The sequence below is a fragment of the Trachemys scripta genome, chromosome 7 (genome assembly GCF_013100865.1).
Source record: "Trachemys scripta elegans isolate TJP31775 chromosome 7, CAS_Tse_1.0, whole genome shotgun sequence".
Classification (NCBI taxonomy): domain Eukaryota; kingdom Metazoa; phylum Chordata; order Testudines; family Emydidae; genus Trachemys; species Trachemys scripta.
In genome coordinates, this window is record NC_048304.1 from 79,187,496 (window position 1) to 79,203,221 (window position 15,726).

Consider the following 15,726-nt stretch of genomic DNA (forward strand, 5'->3'; position numbering starts at 1 on the left):
AGAATTAAATTTTAATCATTCTTTTCAAGATTCACAAAGTCACAAAGTCTCTTTTTTGCAGTACCAGTAACAACAATTGTGTCGTTGAGTAGACATTTAACAGAAAATCCCTTAGGAAAAATATTCAAGGATCCTTAGTTCTCTATAGAACCTCTTCCCAAGATTTATTTATTAGACTTAAATTTTGTATGTACATTGGCAACCCAAATGGCAAGTTAGTTGAATTCCAGAGAAGACTCTTGAAACGTCCATCTACAGTTTCACATTATTCTCCTAGTAATAATAATAAATCGGAGAATTTAAATTCTCTTGTCCGGACATTAATGAGGTCCTGTGAGGTAGGTGGACAACGATAATCTGCAGTGAAAAGGACAAAGGGAAAAACTCGGACTCCGATTTTTGGTCCCAGCCCTCCCGCTCCCGCATCAAAAGACATTACAAGTGTAGCCACTCCTAGTGAACCAAAATATTAGAATCTGGGAGTCTCGGGGCCAAAATTCGGTCACCTCCAGCAACATCCAGGTTCTCGACCTGGATTTTGCAGCCCTCGTGCTACAGGAGGCATGTTGGCGTGTGCAGTAGGAGCGGCTACATGTGGACGATCTTCTGATAGAACAATTTACGGGTTAGAGCCAAGATCTTAGAGCCATATGGAGGATCCCGCGTTTAACCTGATGGTGGGAGGAGTCACAGGCAGCTCCCGAGTCCTTTCCCCCAGGCCCGGGGGTACAAAACCCGGGGGTGATGCTGATAAAACAGGACTGCGGGCGGACCCGGCACCTTTACACTAGTGCTACCCCTGGGCGCGGGGGCGCGCGCGTGGATATCCCCGGGAGGCGCGCACCCATGTGGATACCCCGGACACCCGCCTCAGAGAAGGCTGGGGAAGCCTGGCCAGCCGGCATCTCTGCCCCGCCCCCTCCGCTAAAGAGCCCGCCCTTCCAAACCCGCGCCCGCGCACACGCGGCCGGCAGGCAGCAGCGGGTCCCCTCCTGTTCGAGTCGCGCCTCCGAGCCAATGAAAATTCGCTGCCGGCTGCCACAGCATGGCCTAGTGCCCGTTACCATGGAGACCTTCCACTCTTCTCGTGGGATTTGCGCATTTGGACGTGGCTCTCGCGAGATTTCCGGGCGGCGCGGTGACGCCACTGCGTGCGTGCTTGAGGCGGAAGTGTTTCGGTGTTTACAGGAGACAGAGCCTGGGGCAGGGGCGCCGGGACGGAGCCGCAGAGCCCATGTGCCCGCAGCCCCCACCGCCTATGGAGGTGATGGAGGGGCCCCTCAACCTGGTGAGCTGCGCCCCGGGCGGGCAGGGTCGCTGGGCAGCGGCGCCGGGGCGGGCAGGGTGAGGCGGGCGGCGGCTGCCCCGCTGGCAGGGTGGGCGCCTGGCGATGCAGGTGCGGAGCGCGAAGAGTCGGTGCTGGGGCGGGCAATGGGAGGTGAACGCCCCGGAGCCCCGGCTGCGCTGCGGCTTCCAGCGCCGCAGGGGGAGGAGCTGCCCCCGTGGCACAGCAGGGGGCTGAGTTTCCTGGCGAGGACAAGGCCCCGCTGGCTGAGGTGGAGGAGGCTGTTAGTAGCGGCTGCACCTTCCGCTCGCGCCCTGCGGCAGGGGCCTTGAACTCCAGCCTCTGGTGCCCACCAGCGGGACAGTAAACAAACGTCCAGGGCTGGGGCAATGCAGTACCCGTGGAGTCATTGTCTGGTCGGTCCGGGCGGTGCACATTCTTCAAAATAGCATCATAGCCCTGATTAGAAACCACCTCTAGCCACGTCAGCTCGGAGTGATAATAGAACAGCTGCTAGTGAGTTAAATGTGGTGTTAGACCCGTTAGAAAATCCCCTGTCTTTCTATGTATACACCCTAAGAATAAAAGGTGATGGGCAGGTAACACAGACACTTGAAGTTACTCGTGTACAGTATTGTGTAAGTGTCTTTCCTTCACTGGTGTATAGTATTTCAGTACTTTGAGAGTTAGTTTTTGGACTGCTAAAAGTGGCTGTAGCTGTTTAGGAAGAATATTAGAGGGAATCGAAGCATGAATAACTGTTTCATCAGATCAAGATTGGGATAAGGAGTAATTCTGGCAGTGCCCTGGTAATAGAATACTTATGAGTGACATGAGACATGTGGGAAGGAAACACTTTAGGATTACAGAAATAGGATAAAATGCACACCGCAGCCTTGTCTGCATGAGAGAAGTACTGATTTAATTAAATCAGTGGAACCCTATTGTATAGACACACTATTTTAAGGTGTGCCTTATAGATGTAAAATAGATTCCTTACTGATTTAAGCTAAATTGATATAAGGAACTCAGACTGAAATAAGCAACAGAGGGTCCTGTGGCACCTTTGAGACTAACAGAAGTATTGGGAGCATAAGCTTTCATGGGTAAGAACCTCACTTCTTCAGATGCAAGACATCTGCTTGCATCTGAAGAAGTGAGGTTCTTACGCACGAAAACTTATGCTCCCAATACTTCTGTTAGTCTCAAAGGTGCCACAGGACCCTCTGTTGCTTTTTACAGATTCAGACTAACACGGCTACCCCTCTGATACTTGACAGACTGAAATAGTGATTTTGCAGTAGGTTGGCACCGAGGCTAATCTGAGACTTAAAATTATGTCATGTAGAGAAGGTCTAAGGCCAAGTAGTAAGAAGTTGATCTGTGCTCACAAGCAAGAAACAAGTGAATAATCATACATAAGGGGTAATTTAGTGATGGGATGGGCATCCAATCAGGCTGAAAGTTAAGAAGATTGTGCTGGAGGAAGGAGCCATAGAGGTTGAGAAGTCACTCCAGAACCTTGTTAAGCAGTTGAGTAGACATAGGACTGCAGTCAGCAACTGAGGAAAGATCTAGTGGGGGTTTAGAAGACAGAGATCATCAATTTTTGAGTTCTGAGTGGTAAATAGGTGATAACGAGGGGTGGCTGGGCAGGAGTCACCATTTAGTAGTACCCCTTCCTGACCTTTAAAAGCAGACCATTAAGTAAGGTTTTCTGACCTAACAAAAATATGAATTAGGCCAAGGAGATGGTCTGACCACAAGAGCAGTGTGATCACCATACCGGTTTATAGTGCCAGACAAAAATATCTCTAGACTCGTGTGTGTGCTATAGGAGCTCTTGTAAAGAGAGTAGTGACCTATGTTGTCCACTAGCATCCTGACAGTGGCCAATACAACTTCAGAGGAAGGTGTAAGAAACCCTACAAATAAAAAAATAATGACCTGCTTAGAGGGGAATATTTTCCTAACCCCCTCATTTAATGAGTGACTATAACCTGAAGTATGGTTTTTACCCTTAACATAGAACTTTGTATCTTATCTGATGGAACTATGAATCATCTCATCCGTGGAAACAACCAATGTCTTTTTGAATCCCACTGAGCTCTTGGCCTCTCTTGTGGCAATGACTTCCATAGGTATTATGTAGTGTAGATAAGGGCGAAGTGTTTTATAAGTAAGTTACAGCTTTTAACAGTTTTCCCTCTGTTGAAATTAGGCTCACTGCTCTGAAAGCCAGGATCACCCAGTAACATTTTTTCTAAAGTACAATATTTTCTTTCCTCCAGTGTAGAATGTTGACTTTTTAGTGAAATTGCATAGGTTTGTTAGCAGCTCAGACCATTCATTCTAAAATTCATTAACTCTTGGATGTGAATACTATATGTTCCTGGTGACTTTAAAAATTTCAGTTTGTTGTCATCTCTTTACCTGAGAAGTTGAGCATCTCGCCTATTTCCACAATGAAGAGAACTGATAACAAAATAATTTAGCTACTTTGCAGTGTCCTTTTGTATGTGAATTACTCCTTTAACATCCTGCTTATCCAGCAAACCTGAAAATTCTCTTGTCTTTCTGCAACTGATACTTAGAGTTTCTAGTTTATGTATTTGGCTATTTGCGCTTATCTAATTCCTTACATGTCTGCAATAGTATGCTTTTCTCTATTGGCTTTGCTTGGGCTGCATTTCCATTTTTCTGAAGGATACCTGTTGGCTTAAATTTCTTTAGTCCTTTATACCATTTTCTGTTTGCATCCCCCTTCTTGTTGTGCATGCCTTCTGAGTCGTCATGGTATGCCTAAATAGCCTAAGGATTTTAGTTGCCTCAAGCCTGACTTTAGGGTTTTGACTTTTTTCTTCTTGAAATTCTCCTTTCTAAAGGGTAATCTCACAGTGCTAGCTTTTGGTGATTGTTTCTGTGAAAGAATATCTTAATTATATTGTGGTCACTAATACTTACTGGTTCAACTATAGTGACTTCTTGAATTAACAGCTGTGTATTATTTAGGAATAAGTTCCTTCCTTCCCCATTAACATCTAGCACCATTTCACAGCCCATTGACACTGGGCCTGTGCTTCCTCTCTCCTTCAGGGAATTTGAGTTTTTCCTGGTCCCAAAGTTTCTATTAACTTTGAGTAAATGGGATTATAATCCTACTAGTCTAGTTGTAGGGTTATGTCTTGGAACTGTATCTGTATAAATTCTACTGGATGGTCACCTCCACTAAACCTCAGTCATGTTTACAATTGTGGGACCCCCTTTATTTCTTGGTTTTCCTTTGCCCAAAATAGCTTCATTATAAAAGAACCTCCCCCTCCCCCACTGTTTGTAATGAAGCTGGTTGGTGTTAGCAACAGAACATAGGTTGCTCTTAATACTTCTAAATTCTGTCATTTGTTAGTTTAACAAAACAAACCCTCCCTGAAGTTACTTTCCTCAGCCCTTGCTTCATTTTTTAGTTTGGTTTTTTACTTCAGTTGTAGTCTTAGCATGTGTAGCCTACTGCAGTCTGTGCCTCATATCTTGTTAAAGTTTTGTTAGTTTCCGAAGGATGCTTTACCATTAACTCTGAATATCTTCAAACAAGCAGAGTCATTCTATGTGGGCTAAAGTCTTTCCAGAGAGACTTTTCCACCGGGTTTCAGGAAAATAAAGCATGCATAAGGAAAGAGGACTTTCTGTCAACTTGTTGCTCCAGGGAGACCACAATAGATTCGCTCTGTTCGAAAACTAATAATTCACAAATCTACCTTTTAAAAATCACATAGGGTCTTACTTGTTTTGTCCTAGGAGTCTTCTATCAGCAGCTAGCAGTAGAGTGGGATCACTTGGGAGAGACTGCTCTTATTCACCCAGACTAGAGTCATGTGACTATTTACTGCTTAAAGCTGTAGCTGTTCAGTTCCTTAGATTAGTAATCAAGCATGTTTCTATCTTTCCTTACCTCAAAGGGGGCAGTCTTACTGTTCTTAATCATCCCACTCAAAGGAAATATTGACTTCCCATGTGGCTCATCAAAATTAATGAGCACGTAGAGAGACGTTTGGTGCTTCCCTAAAGTCTCCATGTTTTCTTGAAGATGTGGAGATTACCCTTAAAAGGGACTCTACTGCAGCCAGAGGATGCCCTGTTACACAACTTCATTGTAACCATATTAGAAACTTGTCTGCTCCTCTGTTCTCCAGGAGTGCAGTGTGACATGCCTAAACAATATCTGACAGGCTATGTTTTTTTTTTTTTTTTTTTTTTTTAAGGCTTTTCACATGCTTACCTGCTGTGATTAGCTATTTAACCATAATTTTAAATGACACTTTCTGTAGAAAATTCTTATGCAGAAATTATTCCAGGCTAATTCATAAATGGTACTGGGGTTCTGTTTTGCTGAATTTAATTCTGATCAATGAAATTGCTACTTTTTTCTTTCTTCTCAAGACTTACTCCTCTTCCAGTTGACCTGGCTTCTTTGGACCTGTCTCTTGGATAGGCCAAGACTACCCATTTTGATATTGAAACTGTCGCTTTGGGAAACTACAGAACTAGTTGTAAAGTTGAGTGTGTTGAGGGTTCTACAGATATTACTAATGCAAGATACCAAGCTCATTTCCTGTTGATGTCCCATTTCATATACTTTCTGAGCTGGGCTCCTATTTTTCTCAAGAGCATTTTAGTAAATGAAGTTTACTGTATGCACAAACCAACCTCTCTTGCCAAAGGGTGAAACATAGAAAATGGCTATTTGTGAAGCAAACACTGCTCTGGGTTAACATACTTGTGAATTCACTCCTTGGTTTGTCTTTTCCTTGGTATAGCCTCATGTGAGAGTCTATGGAAAGATGTAATACAACAGTATCTTTCCCTTGGAATATTGGCAGAAAAAAGGAATCTCCTTCCTCTGCCGTGTTCAGACAAACGTGGGGATGAGCAAAAATGTGGGATGTTGACACTACTAAGGGTATATCTATACAGCAATGTAGTGCCTGATGCAAGCTGGCATGTGACTCTGCAGCATGTGAGCCTGTCACACAACGAGTGGCTGTATGGATCCTGCTGCTGTCCCATAAAAGTCCCATCACGTTTTGAGTAGATTGCACTAAATCACCATATAGACAAGCCCTAAGTGGGTAAACGCCACTTAAATATTGTCACAAAGATCCTGGAGTCTAGTCTGAGCCCTTGTTCACACAGGTCAATACTGGGTTATAAAAACTACCCTACCGACCCAAATGTCTTAACTGGGTTGACATAAGTGATAGGGCCCATAAACAAAAAACCCATCTCTCTAGAAACAGTATCTCTTAAATCATGCTCTACTTTAAAACACTTCTACTCTTAATCTGTTGCCATGAAGCAGCTTACTGCTATTAAAGTATGGCTGCTTGTGCTGAATTTTGTAAACTTTTAACCAAGTTGAAGGCTTTTATGTAAAGCATCAAATGATAGTACTTCTCTTATTTTGTCAGCTTTGAGTGCAGGGAGCTCTTCAGGATCATGAAGGAAAGAAAAAGCTCTTGGCAGCTATGGTCCCACAAGAGAAGTGCATGTGTGGTTGCTCTCACACATTGCTTATGAGAAGATTCCAGGCTCTTGCATTAGGGCACACAACTCCACAGCATAGGAATCAATAAGGGCAGTTTTGGAGACTTGTTTCCAGTAGCTCATGGCAATATAGCCAGTGGCAGCTGGTTCCTTACACCATGGACCATTGCCCTAAGACACTTGTTTGCCACTGCAAGTGTGTAAATGTTAGGTATTCTGTGTGAAGCCTCACAGTCACTGCCACTTGAGAAAACCTTAAACCTTTTGCCATATCTGCACAGTACATTTGTCCACAAAAGTCCTGCGCTGGGTGAGCATTATAGGAAATTGTTTCTCTGCCTCTCAAAGTCTGGAATGGGAGATCTTGGGTTAAGACTCTGAAGATGTGTGAACACCTGATTATCTGTTTGGTGCTAGTTACTATAAAAAACAGTTCCAACCATTTCTAGGTTCAGCTTTGATTAAAATAAAATTTTGTTTCTTTTAAGGCTCATCAGCAGAGTAGAAAAGCAGACCGGTTGTTGGCAGCAGGGAAATACGAAGAAGCAATTTCTTGTCACAAAAAAGCAGCTGGTGAGCGTTACCTTTCCATGAGATATTTATGATCCAGTTTTCAAAAGCAGCCTTGAAACTTGCTCAGGCCAAGTAACTATATAGTTACTTGCATATATACAAATGCTGTTTTTATACATGTAAAAAATGTGAACACAGGTTTGGAGGCCCCGTGGGAAGCCTCTCGGCAATGTGTCCTTTAATTTCACTTCAATTTTGACTTTTCATGCCTTTCTTACTTGGAGTAGCTAGTTATCAGCATAATGTGGGAAATATTTAGCCACAAATCTTTGCTAAACAGTCAGTTGGTGGTTAGCAATCAATGTTTTTAATGACTATATTGCTGATAAAGCATTTTTTACCAAGAAAGCTCAACCTGCAGGGGTAATGAGCTCAGTTTTGCAGGCCCACCCTATGATTGACAGTCTTCCATCCTTATTCACAAAGATTTGTGTTCAGGTTCACATTTGATTTGTGGATGTGCAGCTGCTGCCTATTAACAGGTAAGATCTGCTCTGGAGAGCTGGCCGCATTAGTAGGCACAACTGGCTGAATAGGTGCAGTTTCTGGGTCTTGTATGGAGGACCACTAGATAGGTGGCTGCTCCAAGTGCTGTAGGTTTATTTTTAATATACTTTCCGGGGAGAGGGAGCTGAGAAGCTTGTATTCCTGCCCCAGTCACTGAATTGAACTAGAAGAAACTGAAAAGAAAAAATTCTCTCTGCATTTGGAGAAGAGGGTACTGCTGTCAGAAGCTGACTTAGCACATCAACCACTTCTGGTTCCAGGTGCCTAGCAAGTGACTTCCAGCAATTCAGTGGATTGGATTTCTTTAAAATTTCAGTAAATATGTACTGCTTGAATACTTAAGTAATTTTAATAGATTATAGTAAATTTAGGACTTAGAGGTTGTAAAATTCAAAATTAATTTTAAAAAGAAAGGCATTTAAATAAAAAATGCATTGATTTTTATTCAGGTTTGGAGCCATGGGTATTGATTCCCTACCCCATCAGTAATGCAGTCAAAGAAAAGTGTAGTACTCTACTGTAGAGTGTTCTTGTATTTCATTTATATGTTCTTTAAATGGATGCAAGACAGACTCTGGCCCATAGCTTTGTCATTTCTTTATGTACTGCGGGGACAGATGCTGCTGCTCCTCCTTTGGGGACTTCCTGCAAACCTTAGGTCTGATCTGGAAAAGGTTGTCATGAAATTGTGTGGGGGGTAGTGCTCTCCTTAGAGGTGAAACAGTTAGAACCGTACATGGGAATGTGCAACACATATTATACCATGATGAGCAAAGAGACTTCGCTTCAAAGATGATGATATGGAAGTAATTTACCTTTTAATACTATGTAGGCTTAAAGCTCTTCAGGGGAGACACGCATTTGAAAAGCAGTATTTATATTCCCAGCAACAATTTGCCTGTGTAAATCCCTTTTTATGTGTGAATTCAGTGAACAAAATGATCAGATCTGAAAACTTTTAAAAATACTTAAATGTGTTAGTCTTTAGCTTTCAAGAAAAGAATGTTCTAATTTTCACAGTCCTGGCCTAAGCGTTTACCAATTTGTTTTTTGTGCAGCATACCTTGCTGAAGCCATGAAGCTGACACAATCCGAGCAGGTGAGATTGCATTTAGCTTGCATTCCACGGCTGGGAAACGTTGAAGGTAGTATTGTACAAACACACTTTAACTCTGGCCCTTGGGCATGTGCCCATTACACTATGTCCTAATTGTGTGATCAGACCTCTTACACCATATACTCAGGCTACCTATTCTGAATGAGCTGCACTGCTCTAATTTATGCCTGGCTTTATGCCAAGGCCCAAAGAGCTGATCTAGTAGCTGGGGATAGCAGGAAGGTGCAGTAGAGCTGGGTGAATAACCCCTTATTGTGAGTCGCTGGCAGTTCCACAAAAGAAAAGAGAATTCTCTTTAGGGCAAACTAAAGAATATCCATTTTGGGTTGGACAGAATATTTTGTTGGACCTGAAACAGGCTTTTTGGGGCATTTGTGTGTGTGGTGGGGAAGGAAGAGGAAGCCTTCCTTAATCTCTAACAGAGTGGTTAGAGTATTGTACCTGGGGTATGGGAAACCTGGGTTCAGTTCCCCATCTGCCTGATGTGGAGCAGGAATTTGAACTTGCGTCACCTCCATGGCAGGTCTGTCTGTCTCTCCCGTTGAAGCTGTTCCACTTATTGTAACAGTCATTGGAGTGGGAACTTGGATCTTCAAGTGGGTGCCTGAATCACCAGGCTGTAAAGTCGTACTCTCTCTCTGATTCAGTGACTATAAAATTGCCACTACGACTGGGGAAAGTACATTGCCCCACTCCCCCTATTATTCTTGGTGTTTAAACATAGCTAAACTATTGACAGGTTTCAGAGTAGCAGCCGTGTTAGTCTGTATCCGCAAAAAAAAACAGGAGTACTTGTGGCACCTTAGAGACTAACAAATTTATTAGAGCATAAGCTTTTGTGGACTACAGCCCACTTCTCCGGATGCATACAGAGTGGAATAAATATATTTATTTATTTATTCCTGTTCTTTTTGCTAAACTATTGAGAAAGTTTCATCAAAAATTGAACTTTTTTTTTAGCCAAGCCTGGAACATCCACCCCAATGGTCCAGCAATTGGAGTGACTCAGAATAGAGGGTCAGTTTGAAAATGCTGATGTAATCTCCTTGTAGCAATCTCTGCTGCTTAGTGGTGGTTTCATTAATGCAGTGGTCTAGCTATATTCTACAACAAAAGGATTTGATTCTTATTTTAAAAACACACGTGTTGAATTACTGGCCAAGTAAAGCATGACCTCTCATCCCAAATACATTTGTGGATTATCACAGGCCAATCAAACTTTTACCTCCTCCCTTCAGAAGTCTCCATATGGATTGAAAGAGAAATAACAGATGTTCAAAAATAAAGTAGTCACACACAACACTTCCATTTCACAGACTACAGTTAGTGAGTTTGATGGCATAAATGCCTGAATCTGCATTGCGGAAGCTAGAGAGAGGTTTTCCCTCCAGGGCATGCTAAGGTGCTGCTTCTGTAAATGCTTAAGCATGTCTGTAACTTTACTCACAAATATATGCTTGCAGTATTAGGGCTGATGTGTTAATTCAATCAATCTTCTTTTTCTTGGACAGGCTCAGTTATCACTGGAATTACAAAGGGATAGTCACATGAAACAGTTATTGCTCATCCAGGAGAGGTGGAAAAGGGCAAAGAGAGAGGAAAGGCTAAAAGCCCAACAGAATGCAGACAAGGATATAGCTGCACATCTTCAGACCTCTTATAAACCATCAGCTGAAGAATCTGAAGACCACAACATATTGGTTCCTGTTACTCAGAAATACAGTCCTTCTGCAAATAAGCATCTACAGGAAACTCAGGGGGTCTTTGACAGGGAGCCAGATACACTATTATTTCTGCTTCAGAAAAGAGAGGAGCAATTGGAAGTGTGTATTGGGAACAAAGCCCCAAAAGATGACAAAACAATAATAGAGGAGCAGGCAACCAAAATTGCAGATTTGAAACGGCATGTGGAATTTCTTGTAGCTGAAAATGAGAGATTAAGGAGAGAAAATAAACAGCTAAAAGCAGAAAGGATTAGACTCCAAAAAGCTCCAGTAGAGAAGGAGTTGGATGTAGATGCTGATTTTGTGGAGAAGTCAGAGTTATGGGGCCTACAGCAGCATTCAGAAACTGCTACTACTTCAGCCTCAACTTGGCAGAAGTTTGCAGCAAGTGCAGGGAAGGCTAAGGACATTCCAATACCTAATCTTCCTCCATTGGACATTCCATCACCTGAACTCCCTCTACTGGAGCTCTCTGAAGATATACTGAAAGGACTTATGAACAGCTAAATGAAGACCATGAGAAGTGCTCACAAAAGGTAGTTAAGAAATGAGAAAAGGGAAAACCACCAGGACAAAGATGATCCAAGGGCAGCCAACATCTAATACAATTCTACTGTGCGAGAAAAGGCATTACAGCAACTGTCACTGTGAAATACACTTAATCAGAGAGCTTAAGGATACCATAAATTGGTAAATGCAGCTCTTGCGTCTTTCTCCTGACGTTTCAAACCAAATGACTGCTTGGAAAACATTTCAAACACAATCCTTCAGGGTTTTGAAGTAATGCTATGTGTAATAAGTATCTATAATGCCATAAACGATGCAGAACTTAACTTATGGTTGCCAGATGGCTGCCACTTCAGCTTGAAAGATGCTTTCTATCATGCATTCAGATTGTAAGCATTTCATTATGCACAATTTTGTTAATGGAGAGGTGTATAAGTTACACCATATCTAGATGGATCGATGTGCCACACTCTTGTCTCCTGACAATATTAACCTCAGATTAATCAGGAGAAATATATAAACTTTCTATGGAGGAACCAAGTTATTCGTTCTGTGGGGAATTTTTTTAGATTTTGTTTACATAACTAATCAAGGTGCATCAAATTTAACTCTGGGTTTCTATATAAAAAAATTACATTGCTTAAAAAACCTGAGGAAAAAGTATCCTGTTCTTCAGAGGTGCATGAATGGAAGTAATGCTAGTGGGCAGTATTTAATTGCACAAAGGAAATATTTGTTTACATCTGTAAATCGGTCACCAAGGCTATGAAAATAAAAAACTAAGTCGTAATCAACACCATAACAGTGGGTGAAAATAGTCTTCACAAACATTAAAGTGCCAGTCAATTGAACTATACAGTTTGTTACACTAAAAACAGCTGGTGGTAAGGGAAAATGGAACACAACTTCCAGCCTTTCACCTTCAGGTGCATGTAGAGAACTTGGGGAGAGTCCAGGGGTTGTGGTGGTCTATAAAATGATATTCTTGTCTGTACAATTTTAAGAGGCGATGCACCTAATGAGCAGAAACCAGAGGACACAGATTCCAAAATGGCTCATTCAGTTCAAGACTCAAAGCACAAGTGCAATGGTTTTCTGTACTACCTCTACAGAATGAGCTTGTGCCCACAGCTTTAGTGCCAGCTTTCTGCTGAAGTGCAGAGAGAACACCATGGTCCCTCTTATTCTCAGCTTGTGCAAATTTTCTTCTTTCCCCAATGGCTGGTCTGTTCTCTCCCTGAATAGAAGGCAAGGGCTGGAGGAAAGAAATGCAGCCAAAACACTGGACTTGCTCAAGGAACAGGTTTGAATTTGCTCACAACTCAAGAAATTTTGCTGTATTCCTAAACTGACAAACAAATTCTCTAGTTCACTGATTTCTGTATACATAGAAAGGGAGATGTTGGACTTCCTACTCAGATAACTAGTTAAAATCCAACAGTAGCAGTTGCATACATGTAAACTGAAAAGCTAGCATGCCTTCCAAAGGTGGTGAAATAACTAAAGTTATTTAAGGTCCTAATTAGTTGCACTCTGTGAACCCTCAAATAAATGGTACTAGATGTTATGGGATCATTTCAACCATTTTTATGTAGCTGCCACAGCTGCTGTCTGGCATGCTCCTGGCACTGTACAGGAAATCATTTTGGACTGGCCACCTCCACTAAAGCATAATTCAAGTCTTAGGCCTTATCCATTCTGCTTCATGCCAAACCACTTATCCACTGAGGATGAGTACTCAAGCAGACAAAACAGTGACGCTGAAAGGAAACCTCTCACGTTGTTCTCCAGTCTACGTCAGACTCCAGGACAACTTCCCCCACAAATTGAACAAGGGCAGCTATAGTAGTACGAAGATTAATCGCTTCAATTGCTCCTTAGTTACAAGCTAGAGAGACCTTGCTTCCTTCCCATCCTCCCAAAGTAAGGTAATCTATTGCTCTTAATTTGACTGAAATAAGCACAGTCCATTTAAAAACCCACCACAATAAGTGTCACAGCAGATGCTTCAGAGTAAAGTGCCATAATCACAAATAGTTAATAGTGGAATAAACTGCCCATGACAATCTTTTCCTAATGCCTGTCAGAAGTTGGCTATAATACAGAGGGGAGAGGATGTTTTAAAAAAAATGTATCCATGTTGTGGATGTAACATTCTCCACAAACACCTAATTCTTTTGTGAATCCTGTCAAACACTGGTTCTCATACAGCAATGAGTTCTAGGGGTTAGTTATGTTATGTAAAATACAGTTGCTTTTATCAGTTTTAATTGTATTGCCTTTTAGTTTGTTATTGTTTCCCTGTTCTTATGAGAAAAGATCAGTAGGAGCACCTGAACTTACCTTATGTTATTTCTGACATTTCTCTAAACAGTCCCACTCTTTCCATGCTCTCCTTCTAGGGCTGGTCTTCCTATGCCTTCTTTGGACTTCAGTCTGATTCTTCTACTTCCCCCTTTTGATATGGGGTTATTGGACCACACCCAGTAGTCCCACAGGAGGGCATTCATTAATTTATAGAATGGCATACTTTTTTTTCTTTTTTCTTTTTTTTAACATAGTATTTGCTTTTTGACTGCTGCTACGGATTGAGTGACAGTTTCCACTGAGCTGTCCGTAGCAATACCCAAGTCATGTTTACTACTTGATCATCTTGAAAGTATATTCTGTGGCAAACATTGCCATCTGGTGAACAAAATAATGTTACATTAAAACAAACAGCCTCTCTTTCTTAAAATAGCATATTATTTCAAGTCTTAAGTTTCCCCACTATCATGATTGTCAGTATAGTCAACCCTTAAAGTTATCAGTTAGCATAAAAGAAAAGGTACAGAGAGGGATAAACACTGCACACAATATAAACAATTTTGATCAGAGTCCTTATGTATGTTCCTGTTACTATAGTTTTGACATTATCGAAGAGATTTTGTCATAGGGCCTAATTTCAAGAGTTTTAAAGTCAATGGAAAGATGCCCCTGGGCTTTGGATCGGGTCCATGATGCATTATACCGGACATTCTGTGGTCTGTAATTTGAAAGCGTCTCACCAAGAACTAAATTTAAACATATGCCCAGACATTTAGTTCAATTCAGAGAGCTTGCTTTACCACAGAAACCACTGTTGTCTTGGAACCTAGAAATATTGTCCCTGTTGAAAACAGCCAACATATGCTTTGCAAAAAGAATTTGTGAACTATGGAATCTATGAGCATATCCCAGTAGAGGGAAAACCCATGGAAAGTTGCATGGAATCTTTTAGGAGTAAAATCTGCCAAACATAACACCAATGGCTACTTACTATCACATCTAGAAACCAAAATACAAAAACACTGAGTTTTAAGTGTTGGTTTTATGTTCAGTGAGTCAGGATCTTATGCCCCTCTTCTAAGGAATTTTAGTTTTCAGAAAGTTACCTTGGCAAGATTTTAAGGCCTTCATATTAACTGCTCCTAGTACAATCTACAATTCACATTAAGTTGCTTTCAAGGTGCCATATTGAAAGTTGGTGGCTGTTTTGAGCAGTACAGGCGTGATACCTCTATTTGCAGTCAACTGCACATTCACCATAATTCCCATTTATATTCAGACGCTCAATTATTTTTATGCCTATCCTCCCATTTTAAAAGTGGTGCTGAAAGAGGAGACAGATACATTTTTTAGAAGTGGTTAAGGATGGTGACATGGAAGCAGGCCAGCAAAACTGACAAGAAAAATGTTCCGTTAATTTACAGCAGCATTTAAAATGTTTTACTGAACGGGACTCAAAACAGGGTAGAGGCAAAGTCTACGCTGTAGAATCTCCCTCAATTTAGAGCCCTTTAACTGAACCTAGTCAAATATTACTGTAAGTTCTTCACAGTTGGTTTTGTGGGCTTCAGACATCTTACTTTTCAGCTCAGAAGTAACCCTTTCCTACAAGGAAATCAGATACAGTTTGGCTCTGGAGACAGATTATGACCGGTCTGGTGAGCATCTCTCTTGAATTTACTGTTTGAAAGTGATCAGAAATTATTAGTGGCAGCAACGCAATAATAGAAAGCTATAAACCTGAGACTCTGCTATGGCCTCTCTTATAGGCAAGATAATGTTTAAAAACCCCCATAGGTTGTAGGAGTTCATAACTTTTTAGAGACCAGGAGTCTTAGGCTTCCCCTCACCCCCTTAAAAATGCTGTAAATTTGCCTAGTGCCTGTTTTGGAATCATTTGAACTACTGTCCCTCAAGTCAGTTTGCTACAGGTGGCATGATATTACTGAGATTAAACAGTATCAGATCCATAAAGCTATAAAACAAAAAAATAGTATTTCCCATCTCAGGACCACCCAAATCTAGCCTTCAGCTCAAAGGAAAACACACACAACTACCATAAAACTGCATTGGCCCAGGATGGGAAGGGGCAGCACAGCCAAGACTGGCTGCCATGCACATGATCTCAGGAGGCAGGAAGGCACATGCTGTGCTTACCTAGTTGG

At 41.7% G+C, this 15,726-nt stretch overlaps 1 protein-coding gene across 1 annotated transcript; it reads left to right on the forward strand.

The window, feature by feature from the left end:
• Positions 1-1,133: 1,133 nt before the first annotated feature.
• NRBF2 (nuclear receptor binding factor 2) lies at positions 1,134-13,650 on the forward strand. Its single transcript, XM_034776946.1, has 4 exons — positions 1,134-1,288; positions 7,315-7,399; positions 8,965-9,005; positions 10,535-13,650. Exons 1-4 carry the CDS (start codon positions 1,235-1,237, stop codon positions 11,252-11,254), a joined length of 900 nt encoding a protein of 299 aa, XP_034632837.1. The 5' UTR covers positions 1,134-1,234; the 3' UTR covers positions 11,255-13,650.
• The last annotated feature ends 2,076 nt before the right edge of the window (positions 13,651-15,726 follow it).

Bases quoted from the DNA above. Each gene is read 5' to 3' on its own strand.
- NRBF2 (XM_034776946.1), top strand. From the start codon at position 1,235: ATGTGCCCGCAGCCCCCACCGCCTATGGAGGTGATGGAGGGGCCCCTC. The intron at 7,400-8,964 runs GTGAGCGTTACC...TTTTTTGTGCAG, and splicing joins TTGTCACAAAAAAGCAGCTG to CATACCTTGCTGAAGCCATG. The intron at 9,006-10,534 runs GTGAGATTGCAT...TTTCTTGGACAG, and splicing joins AGCTGACACAATCCGAGCAG to GCTCAGTTATCACTGGAATT.